Source organism: Ornithodoros turicata, chromosome 4 (genome assembly GCF_037126465.1).
Source record: "Ornithodoros turicata isolate Travis chromosome 4, ASM3712646v1, whole genome shotgun sequence".
NCBI lineage: Eukaryota > Metazoa > Arthropoda > Arachnida > Ixodida > Argasidae > Ornithodoros > Ornithodoros turicata.
The window spans coordinates 65,427,468-65,440,255 of NC_088204.1; the positions used below are offsets into that span (position 1 = coordinate 65,427,468).

A 12,788-nucleotide genomic window follows, 5' to 3' on the forward strand; every position below is an offset into this window, starting at 1 on the left:
TTGTGTTTGCCCCCACCTTTGATTCAGCCCCTGCAATTTACGTCACTATCTGGATTCTGCAGTACAGTTTCTCGTTGTGAAAAGACGAACTACAAGTTCCAGGCTGTACGAACGTACAACTTGAGCTTGAAGTTAACAGCTGTTTTTGCACGAAACAAGGAGCACTTGCAGACGACAAGAAAACCGGCAATGCGCTGTCGTTCATCTGCTTCATGGAGACGCCGTGCCTGGCAATTTGCCCGTATTAACTCGTCGACCAATGGCGCTGCTGCTGGAAAAGCTATGGCTGAGAGATTCCCGTTTGACGCCTATAGGGGCTGTGACACTTGCTGATAATTAGAATGAATGATTGTGACACCAGTGGATAATCGAAAGCAACATGGACAACTGTTGTGGGCTTTATCTCTCGAAACAATGAGAGAGAAGCGGATGTAGTTATCGCGCAGTTTCCATGGCGTATGATCCCTATACCTGCACGAAACACATGGTACAGGATGTCCAAATATTTATTCCGTATGTGAGATTCATTGTGAAGACATGAAGACTGGAAGCAGCAGAAGAGTCCCGAGTGTATTTTGAAGAAATTGATAGCGCTGGAGAAGATTTCTCTGCGTTTTCTTCGTTCGCTCTCCAATTGACATATCCAGCAACCCATCGACATCAATGCTTTAAGAGGCAATTTTCGTCATATAGAGTCAAGCGTTCTTTTTCAATGATACATCCAATATTATTGGCATGCTATATCATGTAAAACTACTCTATATTATTACCATTATTATATACATAAGAGAATATTCTACTAAAAAAATATGTCCGACGGGCCCTCGATTTTCGTCTCCGCGCAGGCTTATGACAAGGGCAAGAAACGGTACCCCGCTCACAGGATGTATCCCAGGACAACGACGTCAAGACTGCTGAAGATCGAATCGCTATTCGCTAATCGGCATGGCCTAGCCCACGGGTCGGGAACCTTCACAGTTCCAAAGGCCATATTTCACCCCCCCCCCCCCCCGTCGACCTTTTTCCAGATTTGAACCGATTCTAAAGTATAAGTCTAAATTAGCCTGCTGAAAGTATTAATCGCTGTTGAATGACAAGCTGACCGTTCAACAGGTGCAACTAATACTGAAAGCTTGCTTGTTGCGCTCACAAAGTTATGGTAAGAGAATACGACAAACACCTTTTGTTAATTTTAAGCGCGGGAAAAGCAACACAGAGCACATTTTTGCTTTACGAATTCACCCAGCTAAACACCGGGATTTTTGTCGTGCGCTCGGTCTCCGCCATGCCGCTAACTGTAGCGCAGCTGTGCCGCAAGCGGCCCGCGGGTTCCCGACCCCTGGCCTAGCCAATAGGCTCTGCCACTCACAGCCATGATTACAACAGCCGTAACCAAGGGACAAGCCATTCGTGAAATGGTGCGTTGCGATTGGCTGAAGCGGACAACGTCACTACTTCGTATGGCCGCGAAGCAAATAGGGGAAAGGAAGCATCGAACAAGTCTTCTTCCGTCTAGAAGGCGTTTCAAAAAAGTGTTCTAAATGGTCTGCGTTAGACATTCTCAGGGTTTGAAACTCCCAGGGTTTCAAATTTGGTGTCCCAAACGTGTTTCGACGTTGCAATGTTTAAAACCTCAAGCGTTTCAAACTTAGTTCGCTTTTTTCTTCGTTGTTTTTTTCAACTACTAGTGCTTTTTACTCGCATGTTCCTTTTCACTCTCTCTCTCTTTTTAAATGTCTACTGTTTCAAGCATACAGCGTGTCAAGCTTACATTGTTCCGAAGTTCCGCTTTCAAACCTCCAGTATTTCAAATTCTCAGTATACTTGGCAGTGTTTGAAATAATACGGAATAATTTTAATAATTAATAAGGATTAATTTAATAATTTTAATACGGAATAATACATTCTTTACCACAAATTCCTAATGGGAATAAAGGTGGGGGTGACGACCACAAGCAGTGCTGGTAACAACATTAGCTACGTCACTAGGCAGAATGGAATCTTGGGAGCAGTGGTCATACAGAGCTAGAAACCTATAATCTCGAGGGACCATGGTTATAATCCTTTTAAGTCCACACTTGAAGGGCAGAGACGAGATAGGATGGCCGGCACATAATAGGGAACCGAGAGGCAGGACATACAACAAATCCTGAAGAAAAACAACTGAAAAAACAAAAAAAAAACTTGCAGGACGAAGTGCGAGCACGCAGGTGTGCGAGCACACAGTGAACACAGAACGCAGAATACAGAACGCACAGTGCGAGCACATACTTAGCGACGTGCGCGTTTCCGCTCTACAGTTTAGAGAGGGCGACCGGAGCGCCACTCTTACGGCCAGAATGCGCAAAACGCGGTCGCGACGCGCCCTTTCCAGGCTAGAAGTGCCGACGGCCTGTTGTTTTGAACAGACGTCTTCTAAAAAATGGTAGTCGATTTCGCTACGAATTAAAAGGGCACTCGAAAGCGGAAAACTTTCTCCTCGCGGAATGAAAAGTCATGTTACCTTTGACAAGCAGTTCAAATGGAACCGGATTCATGCGCTGCGTCGTTCGTGATTCTCAAGGAGCGGTCTGTCATTGGACAGCTGAGAAGCTGTCAGCTGATAAGCAGAGAAAATGGTAAGTGCCAATTGCGGTTTCGTTCACGCGTAAATCACGAACGACGCTACGGATCAAGCCCGTTACTTTTATATCGACATCAAGGTAACGGGATCTACCACTCTGCGATGAGAAATTTCTGTACTTCAGTGCCCCTTTACCTGAAATCGCCGCACTCTAAAACAGAACTTCACCACATAGCACGCACTGCGCCAACTACAGCCACGAATGATAGGGTTACCGCCTCGGAGGAGAGGAGAGAGGGAGGCGTACGTCTTTTTGTGTCAATTATCATATATCCAAACTGACACAAAAAGGCGTACGCCCCCCCCCCCTCCACCCTCTCTCTCTCTCTTCGAATCAGGAGTGATAATCCTATCATTCTTGGCAATGGTTGGCGCAGAGCGTGCTATGCGGTGAAGTTCAATTTTTAGAATGCAGAACACCATAAAACAGCTGATACTAACAGCCGCTATCCAAGGCTGTTCAGCCTGCACATGTGCACTTGGTATGCCGATCACCGACGCCCATCGTCGCGAAGCAATTTCGGAAGGACCCATATAGGCGGTCAATTACGTCCACTGTGCCAATGTATCGACCTTCCACATGGAGCAGTCAAGGTCGGTTTTCGCGTACACCTCGTGCACCCCGACATCCCCCACAGGTTCAAATGAGAGGGACACTTATATATATATATATATATATTTTTTTTTTGGGGTGGGGGGGTGGGGGAGGTTGCGGCTCTTCTTCACTGAACCGAAACTGTCACGAGACCGAAGAAATGCAAGAAAAAGAAAAAAAAAGAAAGAACGCACAAACCAATCTCGTTCTTTTTTTTTTTCGGTCATTGCGTCCTATTTATACGTTCGGTCATTACGCTTCAACACGGACCATTTGTACAAAAAAAAAGAAAGAAAAGTTATTCTTCGTTCTTGGACCGAACGTCGAAAATTACCAGTAAACATAAAAAAATGCTGCCTGTGGTACCTTTATGGGTCATTGTTAGCGGTAAACTTGTGGCGAAACCTCATTAATTTTTTAATTGAAATTAAGCTTTTCAACGTGAATGTGAAATTGTTTTACGTTTATTTGTTTTTATTTGCTACATGCCGGATAACTTCGGCGCACCGCAAACACAGCCTGGGGGGGGGGGGGGGTAGTGGCACGTGACAGGTCACGTGGTACACGGACGGACTTACACGATGGCTGACCATATAAAGCTGTCGCTGTGAACAAGTACCGCTACAAACCATTATACGTGGTAGAACATGTTAATACCGATAAAACCCCAGTGCGAAGGATTGTAACATGTCATACCAACCCGCCGAAGTTTTAACCTTGTGGTAGAACTGAGATAGCGTTTGAGGGAGCACGTTATGCGAGCCAAATTGAATGGACTTGCAGGGAAGTGTCAAAATACACAGATCGTGTGAGTCACACACACACGCACACAATGACTTCCGGTCTTACAGGTTGAGCTACTGAATTACACGCATATTTTTAAGCGTAAAATCGTAAAATACTTCAAAATCAGATACTTATTCACCATCGACGTAGTTCCCTGCGGAAACCACACACAAGAGAGGCAATTTTCGTCATATAGAGTCAAGCGTTCTTTTTTAATGATACATCCCATATTATTGGCACGCTATATCATGTAAAACTACTCTATATTATTACCATTATTATACACATAAGAGAATATTCTACTAAAAAAATATGTCCGACGGGCCCTCGATTTTCGTCTCCGCGCAGGCTTATGACAAGGGCAAGAAACGGTACCCGGCTCACAGCATGGATCCCAGGACAACGACGTCAACTTCAGTCAGTGTTGTTCCACTGTCCGAAACGTCTTCGGAAGAGCCCATTGGAAACAGTGTCAAAGAGCTGTCCCGTCACATTCGTTTAGCCTGACCGCCCTAAAGTGCTGAAATCACTTTTCTTTCAACTGCATTTTGATTTGGGCTAAAAAAATTCTACACAAAAATCAAAATATAGTTGAAAGAAAAAAAGGTATCAGGACATTCGAGAGGTTCAACGAATGTGACGAGACAGTTCTTTGCTGTTTCCAAAGAACTTCCAAAAATATTTCGAACAGTGGAAACAGCGCTGGAGGAACTGTGTGGTTTCCGAAGGAGACTAACTCGATGGTGGCAAAGTTTCAAAGAAAATTCGCCAGCATTTTACTTTGTTATGTATGAATCCGTTCTAGATAGTTTCGGTCAGTCCTGGGAAATGCATGCCCGACACGACCTTTCACAGACACACCCTCACTCACCTGCTCTTTGTTTCTTCCTTTTTCTTTTTCATTTTTTTTAACAAAGTTAACAGATGAAAAGAAAACGATGCGATGAGAAAATGTTTAACTGCTACACGTGATGAGAAACTGTAACTCGAATTCTCGCATAAAACTGAAACAGAGGCTTCCCTTATTTTACGCATCGAGGGAAATAAAATGACCTGAAAGGTCCGGAAAAAGAGACGCGTAATATTTCAAAGTCAAAACGGCTCAACATGAAAACCGATTCACAAACCATTTCTGACATCTCGACCTCTATCCATTTCTCTTTCACTTCGGGATCCGCTGATTTAATGATAAGCGTGTTGGTCAATTCATTCGTCAGTAAAAAGATGACTCACATACGCCATAAAGACGGTAACACTCACAAGCACATCTGCGCGCCAACCGCGTCTCCCGCTTACAGCGATAAACTGCTATAACAAAATGAGCGCAAAAGCGTTGTAACCGACTTGACGCAATCGGGTGTTACACAAAAGTGGAACATGTACAACCATCTACAACCGCCCGTGCCATCTATACAACCATTCACGGCCAATAAGGTAAAGCGGGAAAGAAAAAAAAATCTCGCGGAAAGAAGACGTTCGCGGAGAAACTCCGCCAACCGTGAAAATGGAAGCAGATAAACCGGGAAAAAGACAGAAAGCAACGCCCGACACAACAGTTGGTTCATCATCCTGCACACGCCTTTGATTCATTCGGAGAGTGAACAGGAAGAGGGCAGGAATGCTGTGGCATTAGTGCATTCCTTTATTCAGATCTCTTTCTTCGCGAGGCACGGCCATTTTCGTGCATGTTTTTGGGCCAGTTACATGTCGCTATCATAAAAGCGTTGCATGGTGTGTTCGTATACCACGAAGGCAGGTATAGTCTATCACCCCCAGTGATATGAGTTGTATACAAATTCCCGTTTCAGTTCATCTTGCTTTCCGTTTCTTCCGTTAATGTTACTTCCTACTGGTGTATGTTTATTCCTTTCTAACCTCCAAAGGTCCAGGAACATTGCATTGGTGGTGGTGGTGGTGGGGGGGGGGGGGGGGTAAAAATAGAGCACAATAGTAATAAAACAAGATACGAAACAGTGAGTTGTACGTGAATGGCGAACTCTACTATCATAAGTGTGTGTTAGAAGAAGGAAAATAGCACAAACTGAGACATGAAGCAAGTCACGAGCAGTGGCAGTATCTCATTAATACAGCGAATCAAATTAAACGTCGAAGAAATGCAGACAGATGTCATACCAAGTGTTGTCATATACCAGAGTCTTGTGAACGATCAGTTGAATAGAACGAACTGCACTGCTAACAGACCAAATCGCGCGCTCACTCACATAAGCAACGACAACATGTGCCATAGATTCTAAAGCTTCAACAAAAGCTTCTTCGTGGAGTTGCAGAGAAGCTTTCCTAGATATACACCTTTCTTCCCGACCCTACCGCGCTGTTTTATGAATAAAAAAAAAACGGTCGATGATTTGACGCATAAATACTGAGCTGACGTCCACTTCAAAAACAGGCGTTTACAAGGAAAGAAGAATAAGAAAAAAAAAAAAGACAACGAAAACACGTCTGCATTATAAATATAACGGGTGAATGTGCTTTATAAGCACATTCGCTTGACAGGAGTATGTAAACACTGAGCACTTTCCTGTATACAAATAAGTGTAGAAATTTGGGAGCTAAGCGCTTCTGCATCACGGTAGATGTTGACATCTTTAGGACATCCAGAAATGAGCTACTCAAATAGACAGTGGATGTGCTCTGAGTGCCAACACCATGGTTCTCAGGCTCTTTCTTCAACAGAGCAGGTGTATACTTGGAGAGAGACTGTGATCTTGTGATAAATACACAGAAGTGTGCCTTACCTGTTCACTGCCACCGACGTGCTCACGTCCGAGTTCCCGTATTTTATCTACCGTGATGTATCCACATTGATCTTCGTCACACAGGTCGAAAACCTGGCGTAGCTGCACTTCAAAGGACTCATCATGATGAGCCATCGCGCACTACACAGCACAACACCACCACCACACATACATCCGGCGTCGATGCCTTCATCCCATGAGGTCCACAGCGCGGAGACGCCGCAAACAGTGCACCGCGTCTCCGACCACAAACAAAAGCTCCATGCAAGTCAGCTCACCATCGCTTGGCAACGCGCATTGATACAGCGATTCAAGTAGTGCGTGCCGTTGTGTTCGCTCGCTTGCGCTATGAAAATAGCGCTTATTTATAACTAACAATATTTGGTGCCGGTAACGCAAGCAATACCATTTTTGTTTTCTTCTTCCATGTTAGTATTATGTGTATTTAAATATATTGCACATTCGACCGAAATACTAGATTACACCAATCGCGCGGGAGCGAACTGAGCGAAGCAGACGACAAGGCGTGTGCGTTTTGCACTGCGCTGCCATCTGTCCACTACGGGAAGTATGGAGGAATGATACGAACCGTACGGACTTCAGAGGAAGCAACTCTCATAGAAATACACACATAAATAGTCGCGAATTCAAGTAATTTTGAATGTACAACAGCGATAACGTGTTTCTACTTTTTTGTGTGCCTGGAGCCTGAGGAAAATTGCCTGTTCAATACCACGGCAGTACTATCACATTTATTTTGTGGTCATGCCACGAGTCCCTCAATATCTGCTCAACGGTGACATCTAACAATGCCATAAATAGGGAGAAAATCCGCAAACTGCGAAGCTCTGGCATAACTTGAATCCATTCAATCACTCCGTCGAAAGAAGCGCAATACGTACAAGCCGTTCGTGTCGTCTGCTTTGCGCACAGCGCCAACCGCGGCACATATTAGCGCAGTTGAACATACCGTGCAAAACTAACTCGTGAAATTTTATTTAAAAATATGTTTCGTTGAAGGTAAAAGCCGACAATAATGTAGGGCAAGGTAGGACAAGTACTGTACGCGAAACCCTTGCTTTCGAAGTCGGCAGCTACCTCTACCTCTTGTTACTACCACCAGGTGGCGACACGAACAAAACGCGACTCATGGAAGCAGAAAAGGAAAAAAGGCGGGATTTTCATTTCGTGGCTCTTGAACGGAGTGCAAAATGCGGGAGCGGATGTGTCGTTCAAAGAACTCCACTTTTATTGCTCGTAGAAGCTTCTCATTGCAGCTTTTCGGAGTGAAACCTTTATGTAATAAATACTTTTCACAAGATTGGTGTTTGCAATGCATACACACCGACACGCAAAACAAGCATGGAAAACGGTGCATGCATCTGACCAGTTTACTCATTGTTATTCATTTATCCAGGCCCCCCTTCAGGCCCCGGCACCCCCAAATGTTTGGCGACACCCCTAACTTTTTTACCAGTGCGCACCCTACAGGGGAGTTCCTTGCTATTTCAACTTTAGACACATGTCAGTAACGATACATTATGATGCAACTATAATAATGACCCCTCTCCCCCATTTTTTGCACCCCCCCCCCCGCCGTTCTTGGGAGAAGTGTTAGTTCTAGATCCTTTTTTTGTCTCCGTGTCTCTGTTTCTTCTTTGTGGAACCACTGCATCTGACTCTGACAATGCACTCAGAAAGCACCCTGCATGTGCTCGTAGCCTCGTACAACTTACCGATAACTAATTAGTAATTTACTCCCAATATAATCACGAGACAACTGCATAGCTTTTTGCAAAGTATGAACAAGTTTCGCGAAGCCGTCACGAAAGAGCTCCACCGTTCTATTTCCGCAACGATTCCCTGACAGCCATCGCAATTCATGCGGTAGGTTCACACTTCACAGTGATCGGCCAAGGTCTTCCCGTAGTTGTAAGGGAAAATGGAAGCCACAGGGCACCACGACTGAACTGTATTGTGGATGTCGTGATACGGTTACGCCGTGGAAACGGAGGGTGGGCCACCTGACGGCTTCCAGGTAACAATAGGACCTGGCGTTTTCGCAGGCACAAATGAGGAAGGTCTGGAACATTGCTTTTGGCTAACTACTAAATTTGACGCTGGTGGATAGTACGTCCTGCTACGCTAGCACAGGAACGCGTCCTCGTGTGGGTTCAGTCTAATGAACGTCAGCTCTACGTCTTCTCTCCCGCCTTTGCCGTGTGGAGACATGAAGTCACGGTGCCGTCTGTGTCAGCACTCAGCAGTCGCTGCAGACGACCTCAAAGCTTCTGGCTATCGGCTGCCTGTGCGGCTGAAGGCAGTGGCGGACCCAAGGGGGGGGGGGGGGGGATTGCGTCCCAAAACGTTGGTTTGTTTATTTATTTATTTAGTCAGTTAGTTATTTATTTTGTTCAGTTAGCTTATACATTGAGTTTCCCTCTCTCCCATTCCCGAATTCGCGCTCCTACAAAGAACCCCCCCAAAGCGAGTGTCTGGATCCGCCCCTGGCTGAAGCCGGCTAGTATCCATGGCTACAGCCGCTACAGCCAGACGTTGCGTTGTGGATCGAATATCATGGGTGCGGCTATAGGCAGAAAAGCGGTAGTAGTATGGCCCCCTCGCCATATAGTATGGTCCCTGCTCCTGCTAGACTCCTTCAAAGTATCAGTCTTTGCGTGAAGAGATAGACTGGTCTTCTCGATCATTCCACACACCTGATGCGCTACCAATAAACGTGCAATTGTTGATTCCACAAATACAGGGTGGCACCCTATGAATGTCTACCCGCGCCGCTATGCTCTGCAATTGCTCAATGCAGATTGACCATTGTGTTGTTCGCATCATGGTGCACATATAAAGCTGATTCAATCCTGGCAAACTCCAAAGTGATTGAGCATCGTACCTCAAAGTTATAATGGGAAACGTGCGAATCCCATATTCAAAACAATCAAAATGGCGGTGTAGCGGAGAGCAGTTGAGATGGACGCTGCTCCTCAGACGCCAAGAATGAAGACTGAAGCGGTTGTGATTGCAGAACAAGCTCACTGCGATCAAAGGCATGTCAGAGGCGCTTGAATGTCGTGCGCCACGTCGCCGTCAGGGGGTGCAGCGTTTCAACACCCGTTCGGGCACTTCGCTGCTACACCGCCATTTTGATTGTTTGTAATTGTTGTAATAAGGAATTCGTGCGTTTCGCATTATAACTTTTCGCTGCGACGCTCAATCACTTTGAAATTTACCATGAGTGGATCTCGTTCGGAGTTTTATATGTGAGCTGCACAACGTTCCATAACATTGGCGTTACAAATATATTTGCGCCGTGTTGCGCAACGCTTGCTCCTCGACTCCGCTCGTCTGCCCTTAGCAAATGGCGGCGCCCAGCGTCTGTGGATTGCCATTGGTCTAGCGCAGAGAATGACGCGAACGTCACTTCTCCCACATTACGATATGCGGTGCGCGGTCTCGGCTTCGACAAGTTCAGGACGCCCCCGAGTCACAACGTAGTGCGCTCGCATGCTTCGAACTATCGCTTGTAAACTGATCATATGGCGAAGACGCTCGTCGGAGACGACGTACTTTGAGCACATATCCACACTTTTAAAACAAACACGCAAAATATTCGCGTTAATAAAACATGTGAATCGCCTTCCTCGTTTGCCTGGCGTCAGCCATGTTCTCGTTGTTCTCCTCGGATTCTGCGAGGCAAATGTCGGCACAGCTGCCTGTGAAGTCGGCCCAGAAGGCACAATCCCCAGCGAACAAAATATCATCATGTTGGCAGTCGTGGCAGTAAAACGCCACCAATCCGCGTCACCCGATATCAGGTCGTCGGCATTCACTTACCAACATGGCGGACAAATGCTAGAATCATACATGCGGAGGCTGTGGACAGGATGATAAGGACATAACGATCAAACAAACGTATGCCATCAAAGCCGACTCATGGGTATTAAAATGGCATGTATAATTGTGTGCATGCGCGTCATTGTTCACTTTATTGTTTGTTGTCCATCTAGTAATTCGTTTGTCGATAAAAATATTGGAAAAATCATCACTGAGATGCGTGCGGAATATTAAGAAAATCTTCTATCGTTACTACGCAAACAAGAAACTCATTATTCAATAGTCAAGGCAACTCGATGTTTTTTTGTTTTTTTTTTTTTTGCAGGAAATAGAGAGTATGACCGCAAAAGTATTGAGTACTTTTTTTGGAAGTAGCTATAGTATTTTTTTGTGTGTGTTGAGTATCTGTTGTGACTCAGATCTTTTCGAACCCCGCTACTTGCAACATTACTGATCCTGTCCCACAACGACCGATCTTTTTCTCTCAACAGTGCAGGTTACACAACATGCGCAGTGACCTGAAAGAGGTACGCAAGTAGCATCCCACCATCTTTTCCCAGAACGGGGTACGAAGTAGGTCAACGCTTCCGAGCTCATAGGCTTAGCAGGCACCGCCCGCCCTACGGCTTTTTCCTGTGCAAACCTACGGAGTAGCGCCAGCTCGACAGAACCCGTTCTACATTCCAGCGGTAGACGAAAGCGTTGCTTAGAAGTCCCACTAAAGCAGCTCGTATCAAACATTATGTATTTCATAATTGTATTTATAATTAAAATTCTTCGCCGCCCCTGTTTGTTTTGTCGAGCTAGCCCAACCATCTTAGTTCAACCCACTACGGTACCAGCCCACAATAAAAGCGAAGGGGCATACACCGCCACCTATGAACGATCAAGTGAAGTGTTAAAACACGCAAACTCAAACGCAGAGTACACAAGACCAAACAGCTGTACAAAAACACCTTTTATTTTGGCGCGTGGATGACATGATTGTGATGTTGGGATGAAGTATATACAGATGTACAACAAATGGCATACCGCAGTATGAACAGCGAGATAAATAAATGTCATGATTTACTATTTACATGATGAAGTCTCCCAGATGACGATGAAGTTTACTTCTTCGCTGCCTTCTTAGCTGGTGTGGCTTTCTTGGCCTTGGGCTTCTTCGGAGATGCCTTCTTCACGGGCTTCGTCTTCTTGGGTGTCTTGGGCTTGGCAGCAGCCTTGGGCTTCGCCGCCTTGGTGGCAGCCTTAGGCTTAGCTGCGGCCTTCTTCGGGGATGCAGCCTTCTTGGGCTTAGCTACGGGCTTCTTCGCGGCCTTGGGCTTGGCGGGAGACTTCTTGGCAGCGGGCTTCTTCACCGCGACCTTCTTCTTGGGAGCCTTCTCAGCCTTGTCAGCAAGACGGAAGGATCCAGATGCTCCAGTACCCTTGGACCTCTTCAGAACTCCGGTCTGCACAGATCGCTTGAGGGCCTGCTTCAGGTGAGTATTTACCACCTTGGTGTCCTTGCCGACGTCGTAGTTTGCCATGATGTACTTATGAATGGCCTGACGGGAAGATCCTCCACGTTCCTTCAAGTCAACGATGGCGTTCTTTACCATGTCGGTGTACTTCGGGTGGTTTGCGGGCTTCTTCGCCTTCTTGGCAGCAGCTCCAGACTTGCGTCCCTTGGCCTTGGTGGCGGCAGCGGGCTTAGCGACTTCAGCTTCAGCAGACATGGTGCGTGAGGTGTTGAGAACCGCTGGTGCGTAGAGCGAGCCAAACGACAGCAAAGATTAACACAGAGTGTGAGAGAGCGCAGAGAGTGAGCGCCTTATATACCCCCCTGGCGGACCGCCGAGAAAGCTACAACAAACTCTCGTGGCGCACGGCGCAGCAAAACTCCGCGGCCGATGTCGCCGTTGTGTTTGTTCCGCTGAAAGATTCGATCGTTGCAGCGCTCACCTTTTGTGCTTCGAACTTGCACTTGTGTTTTCTTGTAAAGCGGATATTGGTACACAATTGGGTATAAAGTCACCGATATGCGTTTCGGCAAACATTTCTAAAAGTAAATTTTTCGGCGCGAGGTAGGCGATGAGATTTCGTTCAAGTCGTCTTACATTGTTCCGCGTGTTTCGTACTGTTGCTCGAGGTAGATGAATGAGGCATATTATTAAACTTCAATGTCTCCTCGACGTTTTCA

At 46.0% G+C, this 12,788-nt stretch overlaps 2 protein-coding genes across 2 annotated transcripts in view; both read right to left on the reverse strand.

Annotated features, from left to right (window-relative positions):
- LOC135391704 (rab11 family-interacting protein 4A-like) overlaps positions 1–7,049 on the reverse strand; it is an 87,221-nt gene extending 80,172 nt beyond the window's left edge. Inside the window, exon 1 of the mRNA XM_064622061.1 lies at positions 6,761–7,049. Coding sequence (XP_064478131.1) covers positions 6,761–6,895 — 135 coding nt within the window. The 5' untranslated portion in view covers positions 6,896–7,049. The remainder of the gene's footprint in view (positions 1–6,760) is intronic.
- A 4,500-nt stretch (positions 7,050–11,549) lies between these two features.
- LOC135393326 (histone H1-delta-like) lies at positions 11,550–12,400 on the reverse strand. Its single transcript, XM_064623796.1, has one exon. It carries the CDS (start codon positions 12,322–12,324, stop codon positions 11,716–11,718), a length of 609 nt encoding a protein of 202 aa, XP_064479866.1. The 5' UTR covers positions 12,325–12,400; the 3' UTR covers positions 11,550–11,715.
- Positions 12,401–12,788: the final 388 nt, after the last annotated feature.

Coding starts and splice junctions, on each gene's coding strand:
- LOC135393326 (XM_064623796.1), bottom strand. CDS start 12,324: ATGTCTGCTGAAGCTGAAGTCGCTAAGCCCGCTGCCGCCACCAAGGCC.